Source organism: Abramis brama, assembly GCF_963993115.1.
Source record: "Abramis brama genome assembly, chromosome: 23".
Lineage (NCBI taxonomy): Eukaryota > Metazoa > Chordata > Actinopteri > Cypriniformes > Leuciscidae > Abramis > Abramis brama.
Window position 1 is genome coordinate 1735992 of NC_139985.1, and position 21012 is coordinate 1757003.

Genomic DNA, 21012 nt, shown 5'->3' on the forward strand with positions numbered 1-21012 from the left:
TTAAAATAAAATAAAATAAAATAAAATAAAATAAAATAAAATAAAATAAAATAAAATAAAATAAAATAAAATAAAATAAAATAAAATAAAATAAAATAAAATAAAATAAAATAAAATAAAATAAAATAAAATAAAATAAAATAGTTGACTCACTCAAATCTGACAGCGGCATCAGCCAGGAATTTTTTGTCGAACAGCCAGCGGAAGAAAACGTCCAAACTAAGACACAGAAGAACATTTACTACTATGAAATGGTTTCATTCAGTTTAATACTTGGAGGTTTGTGATTTTAACAAGCCTTTATTTTGAAGAGTACCAGTATAAGAGCACTAGTATAAGAGCACTATCTGATGTTAAAGAATTACAGTTCAATCAGTCAAAACAAAGAGAGCTTCTGCAAGAAACGCATCAGCACATCTGAAATATAACGGTTTGGCTGAGAGCCGAGGCGGCTTCCCAAACGAGTCTCCAGACAGACATAAATAAAGATTCAATTATACTAATAAAGATTGTAATAAAGCAGCCAGTTCCACAGGCTCTGCAGAAAAACTGTTAGTGACATCACAAACAGAAGAAAGTGTGTGTACCTGCTGAGACCCAGAGACGGCAGCAGGAGAACCATGAAGATGAGGAACGTGTAACACTTGTGCATGGTGGTCCGGTTCTCCCCCGACCTGAGGAAACGAGGAGGAGGAGATTAATAATAATAATACGTTTTATTAATATAGCGCCTTTCAAGAACCCAAGGACACTTTACATAATATTGACAATCAGGATAATAACATGAACAGGCAGACAGACAGAGATCATATTACGTACAAAAGAAACAAAAGTAAGGCATGCATGGATCTGAAATTTAAAGTATACAATTATTTAACATAGCGTAATGTAAATAAATGAGTCTTGAGATTAGTTTTGAAGGTCTGGAGGGAGGAGAGCTTGTGGGAGAAATGCTGAATGCCCTTCTGTCAACAGTGGAGTTTGAGTTCACTTGATTCTGATGGTCCCTTTAACACATTCTGTCGACTATAAGTAACATTGCACCTGCATGTCTACTAGCTCTCATTAGAGTGTTAGTAGAGTATTAGTAGACTGGTAGGGTTAGGGTTAGAATAAGTTGACGTACTTGCAAAGTTACTTATAGTCAGTATAATGTCTGTTGAAGATCATCACAATAAAGAGTTATCAGATATTAAGCAGACAGTACACTAATACTCTGATGAGAGTTAGCTGACATGTAGTTGCAGAGTTACTTATAGTCAACAGAATGTTCAAAACGGACCATCAAAATAAAGTGTTACCGAAAGTTTAAACTTCAGAGCTTGATCTCAGCGTACGGTATTAATTCTGAAAGGTAACAAGGTGCTAGATCATGACAAGCCTTGAAAACTAGGACAATATTTGAAAGTGAATGCGATAGATAACAGGGAGCCAATGCCACTGCTGTAGGACGGGAGTGATGTAGGGTGACCAGACCTCCCGAAATCTAAGCTGTTGTCCCGAATCCCGAATCCGGAAAATTATACTAAAGCAAAATCTTGAGTTGAGTTATTGTCTGATAAAACATTAAAAACTGTCCGTGGAGGTCGAGTCGTCCTGCAAATGCATGATTTTAATGTTGTTTTTTGTGGCAGACTAAAGACTAATGACAGACTGTTGATCTTTGAATAAAAATATGTTTGGTTCAGGTTTGAAATTCATGATCTTTTATTATAGGCTGTGTAGTCTAATATCATAGAGGCCTACCCTACTAATTATTAGCAGTACTACTAGAAGGTAATTATATATTTCAGTACTGAGTAATATTAATGAACAACATGTGCTTACTATAGGGTTAGGGTAGGATTAGGGTTTGGTTGAGGGTTAATTGCATGTAATTATGTATAATTTACTGTTATTACTATGGTAAGTACATGTAACATATGTAACAAGGACACGGTAAAATAAAGTGCTACCAAAAGTTTCTTTAAATGTACTTGTGCTAAAAATTGCAAAATACATTCTGGATCCATAAATAAGTCATTAAAAGTGTGTTGTGATGACAGAGACTGTGGGATTGTGGGATTGTACCTGGTCCAGTGGGCTTCAAAGAAGCCGGAGTAGTAGACGATGGTGGGCAGCAGAGCGGAGAATGCCCACAGGAGCAGAGTGGGGAAAAACTGGGTGACGATTGGGTTCTGGACACACACACACACACACACATATATATATATGATCACGTGTTTAAGCTTACAAGAGCATTTTTTCATCCATTCCAGAAGACATTTCCCTTTCTGAACTCCTGCTTTTCCATCAGGATCTCAGAATATGCATAAAATATTATAAATTAATGACGGAGTGAATCTGAGTGCATTTCATGACTAACATATGCAGGTCAAATTAAATATTTTAGCAAATATAAATAAAGCCTATTTTAGGATCACTGATTTTGTTGCATTTTACGAATTAAGTGGAGGAAAAAAATATATATACAAGCAAGATGTTTAATATTACTATAGTAATTTACACTAACTAACTAACTAACTAACTAACTAACTAACTAACAAACAAATAAATAAATAAATAAATAAATATGCAAATGCTATTTTCAAACAATACTGAATTAAGTTTAACAATACAACTAAGTTTAAGCTTAAAACAAGGGGGGGGGGGGGGGGGAAATGGTACAAAAATCAACTACATATTTTAATAAATGTTAATAAAATGAATCCATTAATATCTTACATTTAGTTAATTGCAATAATATTTTTATTGATATATTCAGAGAATATATAGTAGATTTTTTGTACCAATTTTTTCCCTTGTTTTAAGTAATATATATATATGTGTGTGTGTGTGTGTGTGTGTGTGTGTGTGTGTGTGTTTTAAATGATGTCTGATATTTTGACTGGAAAACAAGACAAATATATAAAATAAATTGAATATTGATTTATTTTTGTCATTCTGACATGCTCAGTCTCTATATAAGCATCAAAGATGTTCTGACTGATTGTTCTGCAGCATTTTCACTTTCACAATGACTTTACGTCTGGTCATGACGGATCGCAGCCTTACGTTCAGATACTCCACAGGCTTGGTGACGTTGAACTTGTCCATAGTGGAGATGATGATGGCTGGGGTGGTGAGGAAGAAGAGCAGGAGGAAGAGGATGCAGTTGATGATGAAGCAGCGAAGCCACCAGGAGACTCCTCCCAAAGACAGATGCTCCCTGTGAGCCAAACAGAGTTTACTTCAGCCTGTAGTGTACAGCAAAATATTACTCAGCAGGAAGAGTGAAATCTCTTAGCTTGATAAGGTATCGACTGCTCATGGGTAATTCCTGAACATAATGAAGTCAGCAAAGAAACGGCTGACCGATCGAGAGACAGCGGCTGATGGGAACTGAATATCAGCGCATTGCTTACTGTACGGTTCAAGCATAGACTACTGTATAAAAGGCCAACTATGCTTTTAAATGAGTATGTCAAACATTATTATGGCCTGAAGTCTGTTATATTTTTAATATTTTTAATCTTAATTCTGTAAATTTTTCTGGACTCCATTTTAATGGTTTACTTCAATTTTAACCAAAAAAGCCTAATCAATTTAATTCATAAAGATTTACAGTAATAGGGACCTATGAAATTATGTGCTGTCTTTAAATTATTCTGGATTTATGATTTACTAAAAATGTATTATCAAAAACTGTGGTAATCAAAAGGATGGCATAAAACATTAGCAATTTAATTAATTTTTAATATGTTCTAATCTGTTATTAAATTAAATAATTAGTAAATCTGTTAAAAAAAAGAGAGGTTTGCTGTTAAAATAAAAAATTGTGATATTCCTTAAAAAAAGTTTTAATAAGTGTATTATTAATGATTATTGTTATTTTAAGAAATACATTCTACTGTACAACAGTAATATATTTCTGTCACAACTTCTTCAAGCTAAACCAAACTTTTATTTTGACGGGTTTTAGTAAAGGTTTCATATATTGTGATTTGATTACATGTACTTTTGATTTATTCATCTATTCTGTGAATTTCTGTATTTTTCAGTCAATTCCATTTTTATGACTGGATTGTGTGATTCCATCTGCATCTTACGGCCTCCGATATGCATTATGAAACATCAAAGTAGAGTTATTTTGCATTTGTGCAATTCAGTTTAGTGAATAAAGGGTCAAGAATTGGAAGGTCAAGTCAAAGCATTGCATTGTGGGACACACGGTGTGCTCTGGTTGTTACTGCACATTGTCATTAATCTAACAGGCTATTTTCCATGCATGCAGAGAATAAATAAAGGAGACAGAGAAAGAGAGTCAGAGTGTGCAGAGACGTCTGTTCCTCACCAGCGCACGTTTTGGGGGTCGGGAGCATAACTGACGCTCCAGTTATAGACATGAAGATTTTCACTGAACTGAGAGGAACGAAGCTCCTGACGACACTTACATCCCTGACACTGACACGCGTTAAAGTCCTTCAGGATTCTGCAGAAACACACACACACATCAAGAGGAAATCACACACTACATCAACAAATAAGGAGGCAACAGATCCAAACCTCATGTGAGCTGAACACCCAGACAGCATTTTGAGATGGTAGATTTTTCATTAATTAAAATGAAAATTATTGAATTTAAAAATCTAGAAAAAATTGTAAAGTAATCACTTTGAAATTAACAAAATCAGTTCAAATAAATATACTTATAGAGTGCAACAGCAAAATATATATATATATATATATATATATATATATATATATATATATATATATATATATATATATATATATATATATATATATATATATATATATATATATATATAGTTTTTTTTTTAAGTTTATTGCAAAATATGTGCATATATACCAACATTTAAGTATTTTGAGAGTGTAGGGAGATCGACTCGATTACATAATTCGTAGTGCGTCCTGGGAGCTAAAGAGCTCTTTTGGCACAACCAATAACAATATTCGTGCAACATATTTTATTTTTTCAAATTAATTGACAATTTAAATTGCAAAGTATTTTCCAATTTAATATAGTTAGTTTTTTTTTTAAAATATATTTTACACAATATGTTATTTTTATTCATATTGCACCATCAGCTCAGGTGACTAGTGTTATTTGTATGAAAAAGCTGAAACTCACATTGCGGTCATGGTCTCGTTCTGGAAGGTGACGAACGCCATGCCCAGGGGTTTGGTGTTGACTTTCTCTTTCTCCTTCCTGTACTCCTCTTTCAGTTTGGCCTCCAGTTTAGTGTAATAACTCACAGCCTCCTCCTATAAAACCACACAGATTTACGGCACGACTGCATCACCAAACCAGTGCAAACAGCCACACGCCACCAGACACGACCCGAAATAAATCCTGACCTTTATTACTTCCTCTCAGGAGAGCTTTCATTTCCTCGGTACCATTCTCAGACGCAACACAAAAGCTTTTATTCAAGGACACCAAGAGCCTAGTGCCAGTTAATTAAGCCAAGAGAACTAGGACTAGAAGTGTCACTTAAAAATACAAATAAATTAAACACTATTAAAAAATTTACATAAAATATAAATCACTTGAAATAAACGGTCTGATTGGATTCTAATTCTGATTACTATTTTGTTACATTTAACTTTCTAAAAAAAAAAAAAAAATCTAAATTGTAACAGAAAAAATTTAAATTGTATTTTTTGTAAAAAACTTTTTTACATGAAATGTTGACTAATTTATATTATACCAAAGTAGATATTAATTTCGATGATGCATTATTCGAAAGCGGTTTAGTCTATTAAAAATACAGCATTTTACGATAAAATTCAAAATGGCAGACGCCCAAAATGGCCGATATGGGAAAACTGGGTATCATTCAACTCTGTATGCAGTACTGAATTAAAAAAAAGACCAATTTTAGGATTTTAATCCGCAAAACATTCAGAAGTTCTAAGCAAAATAGGCCATTTTTCATATCTTCTGACCAGTAGGTGGCGCTGTGCTGAAGATCTGCATGAGGCATCAGGTCATGCTTGTGATATGCATAGATATCATATATAAACGCTAGATGTCTCGTGCGCGCTGCTGGCCAATGGAGGTCGACGTCCGCACGTGGCGGCCATCTTGCCACAGACAGCTCGCTCACTCGTTTAATGGTGCATGTACTTTTAAATAACCATAACTTGCTCAATTTTCTACCGATTTTCAAACGGTTTGGTTTGTTATAAACGTCAGAGATGTAGTTATGACACTGCATACATACACTGCATACATATGAATAATTATAACATACATGTTCAAGCATTCGGAATTATAGCCACGTTAATAACGTTTGTAAGAAACCAAACCGTTTGTAAATCCGTCAAGATTTCAGCGAGATAAGAGGATTTGTGTGCGTGCTGATCACTCACCTTACATTAAGCCTGCCTGTGACAAGATGGCCGAACGGTGATGCCGGAAGTGACTGCGCCATAAGACATCTAGCGTTTATATATGATATCTATGATGATATGTACCAAGACTCGTCTCAATGCACTCAAGTGTTGCGGAGATAGAGCCTTGCATCCAATTTGGCGTGCTTTTCATCAAATTTGTTTGCGTGCTATTCAAGCTTTTAATAACTTTTTGCCAGCAAGGTCTGAAGAAGATGTGAGACAATTTTGGTGAAAATGTAACAAACAATTTTAATGGTCTTGAATCAAGGAATCAGAGGAAAAATAATTTTTGTTTGTAGCCCTTATGGTTCAAAAGTTACTAGCATAAACGTGAATGAAAATTTGGCCAGTTGGTGGCGCTAGAGGGATGGAGACTCAAAATTCGCTGTGGCAAATGTTCAGACTGTCCTCTATCTGTGTGCCAAATCTCACAACTTTTTACCATAATTCAAGAGTGGAAGAAGAACACTAACTAATAAAATAGGTGACTATGTACTTTTAGTGCTTGGCTCCTAATAATAACAATAATAAGTAATAATTATGGGTAGCAAATGTATTTAGCAGCCATGGGCAGAAAAGACGTAGAAATGGTTTGAACCCTGCTTTGATTGGTCAGTGCTGAATATTTCCTCTGACAACGGCACTTTGTACTCTATATTGACAACACAGAGGCATTGTGGGTAATGCGTTTCTACCTCTTCACAGCCGGTAATGGCACAGCAGCACAAGTGACCGCAGGGCTTCGGGTTGATCATCGTGGGCATGTGTTCCTTAGCCATCAGATCCGTGAAAAACTTCTTACTGCGTTCAGTCTTCTTCCTGCAGGACACACACACACACACACGTTCAGCACAGCGGATCAATGCTCGTCCCCTCAGAGATCACACACTTCAGCCCGTTTAAGAGATCAATAGAAAGTCTCAGAGGTCGTATCATTTCTGAAGTTAAAAATAAAGTGCTTTAGTGAATAATAACTTATCCAAAGCCAAATATGACAGATTCACTAAAGCTTGAGTTTTTACCTCTCCGCGTTCAGAGACATTAGTTTCGCCACGTTGTAACAAACACGTGCTTCCAGTACGACACAGTTCTCGTACGCCTGTCTGAGACACAAATGAAGAAATCAACATCTCACACTCCCAAAATAATAATGATGACATCCGACGATCAGCTAGAACAACTCTAACACCGTTGCTTTGGTCATGAACGTTAAAAGAGAAGTGTATGAATTTCAAAAACATGCAATTTACATATTTTGGAAATGCAAAATAACTTGATTTTCTCAGTTATTTCTCAATTTTCACTGAAAAACAAACAAACACACACACACATAAGCTTTATCAGTTGTTAAAATAAAAAATAAAATAAATAAATAAATAAATAAATAATAATATATATATATATATATATATATATATATATAATTTTTTTTTTTATATTATATATATATATATATATATATATATATATATATATATATATATATATATATATATATATATAGTAAAGAATTGAGTAAATATCAAAAAAAATTCAATTTTAATTTGTTATCACTGAAAAGTTTGGGGACAGTAAGATTATTATTTTTTTTAAATGAAGGACGCATTAAATTGATCAAAAGTGACAGCAAAGACATTTATAATGTTCCAAATGCTTTCTATTTCAAATAAATGCTGTCCTTTAACTTTCAAAGAATCCAGAAATCCTGAATGCATCAGTTTCCACAATAATATGAAACAGCACAACAGTTTTCAACATTGATAATTATCAGAAATCATCATATTAGAATGATTTCTGAAGGATCATGTGATCCAGTAATGATGCTGAAAATTCAGCTTTGATCACAGGAATACATTACATTTTAACATATTCATAGTATATCATAGTATATCAAATAAATTATTAAAAATAAATCTAAAAAATATATCTATTTTTAATCAAATAAATGTAGCCTCGGTGAGCATAAGAGACTTCATTCAAAAACATAAAAATATTACAGACCCCAAATTTATAGACACATCTGCATCCTTTAAACTGGGATACAAAACAGTATTTTAACATTTAAAATGGCATATTTCACTAAATATCTCAATATCTCTATACATTTCTATTATTCATCACTATAGTAATGACAGACAATTCCATCCTGTGAGGTTTTTCATTGATTTCTTGCTGGAGGAAACAGCAGCTCTCAGGTAAAATGACATTAGACACTCGAGTCTATTCATAGTTGGTCCCCAGCGCCTCATCACACTCATTTTTGGCAGGAACATCCTCGGCTGATCGGTCGCATGACTCGAATTTAAAACACACATTTAGACCATTACGGCAGATGCTTGCAGTCTCGTGGCATACGAGGAGGACGTTCACATACCTGACATACACACACACACGTGATTTTAATATTTTACATGAGACATGATTTACAGCGGCCAGCTCTTCCAGTGACCCACTTAAAATGTAAATGCGGAGGGATGCATAAAGCATGAAGAAGAGGGGAAAAAAGAGACGTCTTACTCAAAGTGCTGTTTTATATGGCTTTCTTCTGCATATTTAGAAATGCCGTTGATAAATAAAGTGCGTTTCACCTGAGAAAGAAGAGAAAAAAAAGACGTTATTTAGGATATTTGCTTTATTTACACACACACACACACACACTGATGCTGGAGGACGTTGCAGTGCAGATTGAGGTTAAGCTCAGAAATGTAGGTCAGCTCTACAGACAGACTTCATGAATATTTCATACGCATTACAGCTGCGTTCGTCACAAGAGCCTCGAGAGCCTTGCTTTCACATTATGAATCTTCTTCTGTTATTTAACAACAGCTGTTTATTGTCACTTGATGAATCTGATCGGGTTCACGTACCAGATCGTCTTCTTTGTAGTGCATCTTGGACGTGTGGCGCCTCATGCTGTAGACGGTGAGGAGCAGGTACATGAAGGCAAACGACGTGTGCAGCCATAAGAGGTTATTCCTGAAGCACAGAGAGGAAAACACACGCCCACTTTACCCAGAATCCTTCAATTAAAGCATACAGGGAGGTTTTCAATGTGTGTGCAATGGATAAAATGTCTCACTTGGAGTCCAAGTTGGCGATTGTTGTACGTCCAAAGCTGTATGCGTTGTTGTCTGAGGAAAAACAACAACAATAATAAATTAATTTGTGCTTTTGAAAGCTATCAAAGAGGTCATATTTAGGGAACGCTGTCAGAATGTGCTGAACGCGGCCACATTATGGCCTTTTTCAAATAAAATGATTAATGCATAAAAAGTTAAATAATAAATTAGTAAAAAAATAATATTTAAATCGATAAATGTATAAAAAAGTAAATAAAATATGAAATAATTATGAAAAATAGATTAAAAAATAATAATGATAAATTAAACAATTATAAAAGCAAATATATTAAAAATTAATTAAATTAAATGTAAAAAAAACAAACAAAAAAAGTTTAAAAAAAACAATAAAATATAAAAATAAAATAAAATCGTTCAAAAGCACAAAGTCCCTCGAGCGTGAGTTCTTCTCTATATCAGTGTCAGTGTTTCTGAACTCCTGAAACGCCTCCATTGTAGTCTTGAGTTTCTTCCGGGAACGAACACGTCACAATATTCCTCATTATAATAATTAATACGCAGAATAAAGGGGCGGGGCCTGGTTGAGTTAGTCAGTAGTGTGTTGAAACTGGCGGTTATGGTTATGCTCACACTTCAATCCTTCCTTCTATCTCAGGCCTGAAACACACGTGTTGAAGAAATTCAAAACTCAAGCCGAGAAAGTGAACATTTTCTATCGCTACCTTTCTCTTGCTGGCTTAAATGGAGCTAAACTGTGATTGGTCGCTTTAGATGTCACTCAGAGCTCTGTTTCTGACTGAGCTCTCGGTCCTCTTTGACTCTGTTCACAATGTTCACGTCTCGAAGGACTCGTGCAAAGCGCCCTCTCATCGATTTGACCCGTTTCCCTTCGTTTTTCTGCCTTCCGCTGCTCTCTCCGTCCCTGTAACAGGCGACCAATTACCCGGCGAGCAGACAGAAGTTCAATCTCATTACTCAAGCGGAGCGCCGTGGATTAACCCTCTCAGATAATAATCTATCAGAGGGCAGAGAGACGGGACACGACCAGCGCTAATGCTAGCACAGCGTCCGTGTAATGATGGAGAGTCCTGAGCTCACACGTATAACTGGAGGAAAACGGAGGTCGTAGATCTTGCTCTTGGTTTTTATACTGAAACTTACGGCCAATAATCAACAGATCCAGGTTTCGTACAGACACTGTAAAATCAAATTCCAGGACTTTAAGCACTTATTTTTTTTTTTTTAAGGACTACAATCAGAGATCTCATTTATCAAACAATATCTTTAATATTTTTCAAATTCTAAAAAAGATAAACAAACAAAAATAAACCAATTAAACAAAATGGTACCAATAAAGTGCAGCACATGCAATAACTGCGGCAACTTTAACCACTGAAAGGATACTATGACAAAGATATCGCTTTCCTTATTCAAACTGATTTTTTCTCCCATTAATGTATGATTGACTTGAAGAATGAAAGATGTATCATATACTTGGATATTTATATGAGCAATATCATACTCATAGCCATGCGAAATTGCTCTATATCTATATCAGACGGGTTGCAGCGTTAATTTTGTGTGAAAATATTGTTTTATCAATAAAATTAAACACTAATTTGACATATTTTGTCTTACACCAATTCAAGCACTTTAAGTACCTTTTCAGAAACATGTCTGTTCTCAAGGTCTTCCAGGACGTTTTTCCACACGTCAAATTCAAGAACTTCAAGCACTTTAAAGCGGTGGTATAATGCCCCTTTCACAAGATGTAAAATAAGTCTCTGATGTCCCCAGAGTGTGTGTGTGAAGTTTTAGCTCAAAATACCCCACAGATATTTTTTTACAGCATGTTAAAGTTGTCACTTTTTGAGGGTGAGCAAAAACGCGTCGTGATGATCTATAATCGCTCGTGTGGGAATTGTTGTAAGATGCGTACAGAGTGACATGCTATTGCATTTGTGTTGCGTTGCTTGTGAAGAGACGGGGTAAATGGACAACTTTAAAAGACGACTTTCTCAATGTTTTCCCAAATATTGTCCTATCACAACAAACCATACGTCAATGGAAATCTTATTTATTCAGCTTTCAGATGACGTATAAATCTCAATTTCAATAAATTTACCCATGTGACTGGTTTTGTCATGCAGGGTCACAAATGTGCTCGACTACAACAACTCTTCCTCTTCTCAACATGGACTGTGTGTTCAGGGGGCGGGGTTTATGTAAATTCTAGGGTTGGTGATGTCACTAACCCGGGAGGAATGTGGTGTAGTCTCTACCAGCCGTTTGTTGTAGTCCTTAAAAAGCGATTTCTTTAAAATCTCCCTTTGCTTTGAACTTTGAGCGTTGTAACTTTGCAGATGTTGTTTATGCTCAAACAGCAACATTACACACTAACTAAAGTTAGAAAAGCCAAATCATAATCAACCAGCCCTTTAAGCGCCTGTACGAACCCTGCGGTTCTCGGCGGACTCACCCAGTAGGTTGCCTGAGAAGTTGACGGGCAGAACGATGCCCACCGACAGAACGCCCACCACCACCAGCAGACCGATGATGTGCCGCTGGAACGACAGGTAGTGGACGGCATCTTCTCCACACTTCTCCCGGATCTCCTCGTCCCTGAGGGGAAAGAGACTCACGTTAGCTGACCCTCATACTTCATGATGTAGAGAATACATGCAGTGTTCAGAGAGTGCTTGATTACAGAGAATGAACTGCAGACTATAATGACTATACAGGATGGAGATATTGAGCATTGTGTTTGAAGTATGGGATAGGAAGTAGAGAGCATGAACTATAGAGTATGGGATAAATAGTATGGATTATACAGAATATATGGTATGATGCAGTGTTTCCCAAACTGAGGAAACTCCAGGAGATTCACGATAAATAAATAAATAAATAAATAAATAAATAAATAAATGGTTACACTTTATTTTAAGGTGTCATTGTTACAGTTTAATTATGTATTTAAGTACGGAGCAATAATAATTAACTAAATGTACATACTATAGGTTTAGGGTGAGCTTAAGGTTAGTTGCATGTAATTATGCATAATTTATAGTTATTACTAGAGGACACTGTAAAATAAAGTGTTACCAAATAAATTAATTTTAAATGAAAGCAAATAAATAAAGCAAAATAAAACACTATTCCGTAAAATAATAAAAATGCACAATTCACATAAATTCATTTAAAATGAAATAATCAAGATAAAATAAACGTATAAAAAAAAAAATCATAAAAATGTACACTTAAAATAAATAAAAAACTTACTAAAAATGAATGATTAAAATGTAGTTAATTTTTAAATTCATACAATTTTTTAAATGTACAATTAAAATATATATTTAATATACATTATAAATATTTTTTTTAAATATATACATTAAAAATAATGATGTAAATAATAAAATCATAAAAAGGTACACTTAAATAACACTTATTAAATAAATTAATGATTAGTGCAATTAAAAAATGCAAAATTCAAATAAAGAATTTAAAAAAAAGTATTAAAATGTATTAATTAAATCATAAAAATGTACACTTAAAATAAATATTTTTTTAAATAAATCCAATTTTTTTTTTAAAGAATGAATAACACCATTATGTAAAAGAAGTAAAATAATTGTAAAAAGAAACAAAAAAATGAAATCTTTTACTTGTTAACCTGCATTCATGTGAACATTAACCGTCATCACAGAACCGTGAACGTGGTATGAAATTATTGAAATACATTTTCTTGAAGTCCCCCTGAGATTTGAAGGTAATATTTTCGGGTTTGTTTGAGAAACTCTCTTATATAGCGCTATAGTCTAGCACTGCGTTTCTGCTGTGTGTTGATATTAACAACCTCACGTTAGAGCCAAAGAGCCACTTACTTTATTCTGAATATGGCAGTCAACCAGGAACAGAAGCCCTGCAATAAAAGCACATCAAACTATGAATGACTGTCCAAACGATGTACTGTCACACACACACACACACACACTGCTCAGTCTCTCTCTCACAAACGCATAATACGGTACACACAACAATAAACAGACTATTACTGCATATATCAATACAAGATCTTCAACACATCCGGCCAGGCCCGTCAAAGCCTCGGCGGGTCAGTCGGTGAGTGTGTGAGAGTGTGTGAGAAAGTGCGAGAGTGTGTGAGAGAGTGCGTGTGTGTGTGTGAGAGAGTGTGAGTGTGTGAGAGTGTGTGAGAGAGAGTGAGAGAGTGTGAGAGTGTGTGAGAGTGTGAGGGTGTGTAAGTGTGTGAGAGTGTGAGTGAGTGTGAGAGTGTGTGTGAGAGTGCGAGAGAGTGCATGAGAGCATGAGAGGGTGTGTGTGAGGGTGTGTGAGAGAGTGTGTGAGAGAGTGTGTGAGAGAGTGTGTGAGAGAGAGTGTGTGAGAGAGTGTGTGAGAGAGTGTGTGAGAGAGTGTGTGAGAGAGTGTGTGAGAGAGTGTGTGAGAGAGTGTGTGAGAGAGTGTGTGAGTGCGAGAGTGTGAGTGCGAGAGTGCGAGAGAGTGTATGAGAGCATAAGAGGGTGTGTGTGAGAGGGTGTGAGGGTGTGTGAGAGTGTGATAGAGAGTATGTGTGAGAGTGTGAGAGAGTGTGCGTGAGAATGTGTGAGGGTGAGTGAGAGCGCGTGAGTGAGTGTGTGTGTGAGTGCGTGAGAGAGTGAGAGAGAGTGAGTGTGTGTGAGTGAGTGTGTGAGAGAGTGTGTGAGAGTGCGAGAGTGTGTGAGAGTGCGAGAGAGTGCATGAAAGCATAAGAGGGTGTATGTGAGAGGGTGTGAGGGTGTGTGAGAGTGTGATAGAGAGTATGTGTGTGAGTGCGAGAGAGTGTGTGAAAGTGCGTGAGTGTGTGAGAGTGCATGAGAGTGCGTGTGAGTGTGTGTGTGAGTGCGTGAGAGAGTGAGAGAGAGTGTGTGAGTGTGTGAGTGCGCGAGTGCGCGAGAGTGTGTGAGTGTGTGAGTGCGCGAGTGCGCGAGAGTGTGTGAGTGCGTGAGAGAGTGAGAGAGCGTGTGAGTGCGTGTGAGTGCGCGAGAGTGTGTGTGAGTGCGTGAGAGAGTGTGTGAGGGTGCGTCAGAGTGCGTGAGAGTGTGTGAGGGTGCGTGAGAGTGTGTGTGAGTGTGTGTGTGTGTGTGAGTGCGAGAGAGTGTGTTTGAGTGCGTGAGAGAGAGTGTGTGAGAGTGTGTGAGGGTGCGTCAGAGTGCGTGAGAGTGTGTGAGGGTGCGTGAGAGTGTGTGAGTGTGTGTGTGTGTGTGTGAGTGCGAGAGAGTGTGTTTGAGTGCGTGAGAGAGAGTGTGTGAGAGTGTGTGAGTGCGTGTGAGAGTGCACGAGAGTGTGTGTGAGTGCGTGAGAGAGTGTGTGAGTGCGTGTGAGTGCGCGAGAGTGTATGTGAGTGTGTGTGAGTGAGTGAGAGAGTGTGTGAGGGTGCGTCAGAGTGCGTGAGAGTGTGTGAGGGTGCGTGAGTGTGTGAGGGTGCGTGAGAGTGTGTGTGAGTGTGTGTGTGTGAGTGCGAGAGAGTGTGTGAGGGTGCGTGAGAGTGTGAGTGTGTGAGGGTGCGTGAGAGTGTGTGTGAGTGTGTGTGTGTGAGTGCGAGAGAGTGTGTGAGGGTGCGTGAGAGTGTGAGTGTGTGAGGGTGCGTGTGATAGAGTGTGTGAGAGTGCGTGAGAGTGTGTGTGTGAGTGTGTGAGGGTGATTTCTCTGCAGGATTATAGGTGAATGCAGGTGAAGACACACAGGAGATGCTGAAGTCCTGCACTGATCTCTTAAGAGGCTGGAAAACAGGCTTAAAGTGGCGTCCCACCGGCTGACTCCGGTGGGTGATGAGGTCACCTGATGAAAACGCGTCAATCACGGATTAACAGTGGAAGACCACTAAGTAGGGATGCACCGACGACTAAGCCAATAATCTGTATCGGACGATAAAAGATATCGTTATATGTGACCCTGGACCACAAAACCAGTCACATGGGTCAATTTTATGAAATTGAGATTTAAACATCATCTGAAAGCTGAATAAATAAGCTTTCCATTGATGGTTTGTTAGGATAGGACAATATTTGGTCGAGATACAACTATTGTAAATCTGGAATCTGAGGGTGCAAAAAAATCAAAACATTGAGAAAATCTCCTTTAAAGTTGTTCATTTATGTTCACGATTGTGCAGCATTCACTCACAGAAATACATGTTTTATATATTTACGGTAGGAAATTTACTAAATATCTTCATGGAACATGATCTTTACTGAATATCCTCATGATTTTTGGCATAAAAGAAAAATCGATAATTTTGACCCATACAATGTATTGTTTATTGCCACAGATATACCCGTGCGACTCGAGACTGGTGACGTGATCCAGGGATGGTCTTCATAGGTGGTTTCCTATGATTCATAGTGCCTTAAAAGGCCAAGCGTACACTCATTTCTTCTCAGTTTTTCCTCTCAATCAGTTTCACTTTGAGGGGTTTATTTTCGAGGTTTGCTCGAGTCAGTTTCTCTCCTGAAGGCTTCTGGGGACTTTCAAGGACGGCGTCCCGAACGAGTGCAGAAACGCTGGTTCATCATGACTGTGATTTAAACAGAAATGAAGGAGGGAGGAAGTTTTGCCCTCTGTGAAGGCCGCTTGGTTCTTTCCGAGCGTATATTACGTTGACGTGAGGTCAGTGTTGCATGGAAAAATCAATGATGTCCACGGGGAGCGAGAGGGGCTGGGAGACGCGCTGTGGGAAACGGGTGATAAAGACATCCAGTTGCATCCAAAGTCAAATTGCCTACAAATCGCCTTCATGGTTTTTTTTTTTTTTGGCAGTGTCCCGTTTAATTTGGCTTTGCTTCCAGATGAAGCGCAAAAAATGCAACCCGGCTTTCAAACATTGTGCAAAACTAGACAAAAAAAGCACACAACCAGTCAGGAAGAATTTTTAAATGTTTTGAAAGAAGTCTCTTCCTCTCAAGGCTGCATTTATTTGATCAAAATTACAGTAAAAACTGTAATATTGTGAAATATTATTTTAATTTAAAATAGCAGTTTTCTATGTGAATATATTTTAAAATGTAATTTATTCCTGTGATCAAAGCTGAATTTTCAGCATCATTACTCCAGTCTTCAGTGTCACATGATCCTTCAGAAATCATTCTAATATGATGATTTGATGCTCAAGAAACATTTATGATTATTATCAATGTTGAAAACGATTATTTGAAGAAAATAAACAGCATTTATTTGAAATAGAAATATTATGTAACTTGCTAAATGTCTTTACTGTCACTTTTGATCAATTTAATGTGTCCTTCTTGAATAAAAGTATTAATTTCTTACAAAAGAAAAACACTTAGACCTCATGAATGCAGGAAGAAAAAACACTTTCACATTAAGTTTGAAGACAAAACCATCCACACTCACACACACACACACACACAGATTACTGCCAACCCTGAATTATTTAACAGTCACAGACTCTTACGCCGATCATCACACACAGTCATGTGACCTGCGACAGGGGGCGGGGCCAGAGGGAGTGATTGACAGGTGTCTTACGTTATCTCGCTGTTCGAAATCCACCGAGCTGGAGACAGAGGTGAGACGTTCGTAACGGTCCGGCGTTTCAGAATGTAGAGCTGAAGCCACACTACACACACACACACACACACACACACACACACACACACACAGAGAAAGACAGAAAGCAGAAGGAAAAAGAGAAAGAATAAAGTGAGAAACATGTCAGAAATCAGGTCTTCTGAAGGGTTAAACTGGATGTTTTGGGTTATGTTGAAGGTCTGAAATGAAGCGATCGGACAGTCAGAACGTCTGAACATTCAGGTCCACACAGGCAAATATAGGTCAGTCTCATCTCAGGGTTGATGGGATATTAAGTATTGAAGAACTGAGAATGCATCTGTAAAGCACATTTCCCTCCGTACGCTGAAAGATATTAAACCACAGGTCAGATGAAGACTAATCTACTCCCAAAACACACCGCAGAACAAATACAGATCTAAACAATCCTGACAGGAACATGTGTGTGGTCTTTCCAGCCTCATAAAAACTCAATTTTTGAGTGTTTGGCAGCTAAAAAAACATCCGGATCTGAACCGAGGGATCTGTGAACCTCACTTCCATTAACCTGAGAACTGAACTATGACAAAATATCATTCACACAGCTCTATATACTGTATAAAGACACACAGTACACTCACGTAATGCGATATACACTAGCAAATCTCAACTGTCTGATTGTTTATATCGTTGTCACAAATGAAAACTATGTTAATCACAGCTTTAATATGCTAACTGTACTTGACGAAGACATGTTCTCTGATGTTACTGTTAAACCAGCAGGTTTACAGAGCCGGATCCTCTTTTTCTTTGTCCGAACACAGCACAGTTCGTGAAAAAAAAAAAGGATATTGCCACATGACTTTATTAATGTGGTTCCTCTGTGATAGACTCATTAGACTAACCGCAGAAAATGGATCTGTGCGTGAGGGACACAGGGAACTTTCTCTCGCCGGCATATCCGAAACAAGTGCGTCTCAAATCAACAGAGGTTTAAAAAGGTAACCCAGCCAGAATTAACATTTTAAAAATGAATTGAGCGTTTCCGGACCTTAGCATTGAGAAACGGCGTTTTCGTAATACACTGAACTCAATCTCCAAGATCTATTTCAACACTTGTTTTCTTTTATCATAACCTGTCTATCAATAAGACAGCAGTGTTTGTGTGGCAAAAACCTGAAAACTGCTGATGCCATAAATGGACTAGAAACGCTATGATTCATATTCTATACAAAAGGAATAGTTCACCCCCAAAAAATGTAATTGTTCAAATTAAGCATTTTTATTCACTCTTATGTTATTCCAAACCAAACCCATATGACTATGTTTCTTCTGTGCTGCACAAAAGCAGATGTTTAGCAGAATGTTCATATCAATTTCCACAAAAAAAGTCCTTTAGCTTCTGTCTTATATTCCAAGTCTGGACTACTTCAATGGTGCTTTTATGGCATTTTTTGTTCTTTTGAAAAAAAAAAAATGAAAAAAAAAAGAAAAACAAATTAAAATTATATATATATATAATTTTTTTCTCTTTTTTTATATATTATATTATATATATATAGCTGCAACTTAAAATAAAAAACATAATCAGTTGTTGGATGACAAGTAGTCGCCCATTGTAATAAATTAAATGCAATAAAGTAAAAAACAAAGTAAAATAAAATAAAACAAAATAATAAAATAAAAATAAAATAATTTAAAGCTACAACTTAATAATAATAATAATAATAATAATAATAATAATAATCAGTTGTTGGATGACAAGTAGTCAGCCATTGTAATAAAAAATAAACTAAAGTAAAATAAAATAAAACAAATAAAATCATTTAAAGCTACAACATCAGTTGTTGGATGACAAGTAGTCACCAACTGTGAAAAATAAACTAAAGAAGTAAAGTAAATTTACTTTAAAAGACTCATCCCTAGTTTGGAATATCATGAGAGTGATTAAAACTGTAAGAGTTAGCTCTGTGTGGGTGTGCAGGGAGGTTTGAGGAGGTCACATCCACCTACGATCACCACTTTTGAAGAAAAGCTCTACATGAGAAGATATACTTGACTGGCCACATTCACAAGGGCGGGAAGACTCACAATACTGAGGGGTCTTGTTTGGATCCACTCTTTGGGGTCACAACGGGTCAGAGAGACACGCTAGAGCTCTATTACCTGCGTACGGGCTCATAGTTATTCCGTTCCTTTCTCGTACTGTAGTCACATAACAGACGTCACAAAGAGAGACACGAAGGACAGGCGGTTATTGACACTCATGTGTTAGAGGCCTTTGGAAAGCAAATTCACATGAGTGAGTCAAACACCACACACAAACACACACACACACACCAGAGGAAAATTAGTATGTGGTGTGCAATCAGAGAAAACACTCAGGACAGCAACCGAACACACACACACACACGCATCTCTAAAGCGACATGTGTCACCCGTGGTGTATTAGAAAAGGTCAAAGGTGAGGAACCTCCATTATAACAAACCATGACACACACACACACACACACACACTAGTTGTGAGCAGTTAGTTCACCAGTGAGCAGAATAAAGCATAGGAACAATAACTGAACATACTACTCCCGCTCCTCCAGACCGTTGAATCTTCTCTTCTGTCTTGGGAAGGAAAGAAAAGAGGAAGGGAAAAAAAATAAACTTGAACTCATTCAAATCAAACAATCTCTGAAGACTGCAGCTGTCAGACCTTTAGCTGTGGAAACAGAGCGATGTCAGGTGATAGAGACGCATGATATATCTGAGAACATATCAGCATCTCGCAATATATTTTAAAGATGACTGATGTGGAAGTAAAATATAAAATAAAGTACCAATGCCAAAATGTTGTGCACATGCTCGACATTTCTGTGAACTTTATAGGATATAGGATTTTCATTAAATGCCCACAACTGGCTACATTACAGCTGTGCATTCACTTCAGCTCTCAAGTGTTTACATGTGAATCTGTTCACTATGAACCGTAGAGTCACGAGAGCGTAAACTGGAGCCTCGTCGTGTTTAATGTACAGTCCACGTGAGAAACACAGAATCAGCAATCTGACGGGTCTTTACTCTGGAGTGTGTCGCTGTAAATACAGACGGACGCTGTGTGCAGTCAGCAGGTCCACAAACACTTCAATCTAAAAACACCGTCAATATGCAAAAGTCACTGTGGTTTTTAAATTGCCTTTGGCCATAAATGATGTAAATTAGAGATTGAGTGAGAGGATGGACAAAATGTACGCTGTGGAAGAGTAAGAGGGAAGCCGGAGATGCAAAATGTCTAATAATCAACTGTGAGACTCTAAAAGGAAGGTCAATGCTATTTCCTCTGCCCACTCTATTACAGGAAGAAGCAAGGCATCATGGGAGCACAATCAATTAGGCTTTTAACAAGAAAACAATCATTACAACAGCCTTCAAACCCTTCGGAATATTAATGTATTTAATGGTACTTTCTGGTAACCAGATTAAACTGCAGGTTTTACAAGCTTTAAATTAAATATGTGGTAATTATGTAACCAAGTTTTAAAAAAAGACAATCAATTTCCAGTAACAATAATAAGACGCTAATAATACATGATCGATTCAATGGAAAATGATACGAGGGAATATTTCTGGCTCCATTCTGCACCAGCGAGGGAAGAAAAAAAGCAAAGAAAAGTGGAAAGAAGGAAGAGCAGAGTGAAAATAGAAACCCACAGCAGTGATGTGCACTGACAGCAGCAGAAATACAGCAAATCTGCTGCTATGAAACACACTGTGTTATGAAGCAGATGGTGTGTGTGTGAGCAGCCTTTAATTCACTTCCTCACCCTGCCAAGGACATGTTTCTTAAAAAGTTTTTGGGTGCATTATATTCAAGCTGTGAGGAAGACACAGATGGAGGAAGACCGTCTGTGAGGCAGAACCTGAATAATAAGGGTAGCATCATGAAGAGACACTCCAGAAAGAAGATAATTTAGGG

The 21012-nt window shown here is 37.1% G+C and overlaps 1 protein-coding gene across 7 annotated transcripts in view; it reads right to left on the minus strand.

Moving 5' to 3' along the window:
• The window catches only part of tmem63bb (transmembrane protein 63Bb), a 50392-nt gene that overhangs the window by 8992 nt on the left and 20388 nt on the right, over positions 1 to 21012 (minus strand). For 4 of the 7 annotated variants that reach the window (XM_084100723.1, XM_084100722.1, XM_084100721.1 and 1 more), the window contains exons 4-18: positions 19626 to 19664; positions 17025 to 17115; positions 13367 to 13404; positions 11962 to 12104; positions 9482 to 9533; positions 9270 to 9378; positions 8920 to 8990; positions 7425 to 7505; positions 7098 to 7221; positions 5135 to 5268; positions 4334 to 4471; positions 3055 to 3208; positions 2071 to 2177; positions 588 to 674; positions 154 to 219 (exon numbers count right to left, since the gene is read on the minus strand). In XM_084100723.1, the coding sequence (XP_083956849.1) occupies positions 154 to 219; positions 588 to 674; positions 2071 to 2177; positions 3055 to 3208; positions 4334 to 4471; positions 5135 to 5268; positions 7098 to 7221; positions 7425 to 7505; positions 8920 to 8990; positions 9270 to 9378; positions 9482 to 9533; positions 11962 to 12104; positions 13367 to 13404; positions 17025 to 17115; positions 19626 to 19664 (1434 nt within the window). The remainder of the gene's footprint in view (positions 1 to 153; positions 220 to 587; positions 675 to 2070; positions 2178 to 3054; positions 3209 to 4333; positions 4472 to 5134; positions 5269 to 7097; positions 7222 to 7424; positions 7506 to 8919; positions 8991 to 9269; positions 9379 to 9481; positions 9534 to 11961; positions 12105 to 13366; positions 13405 to 17024; positions 17116 to 19625; positions 19665 to 21012) is intronic. The other 3 variants (XM_084100725.1, XM_084100724.1, XM_084100726.1) reach the window with 2 other exon arrangements.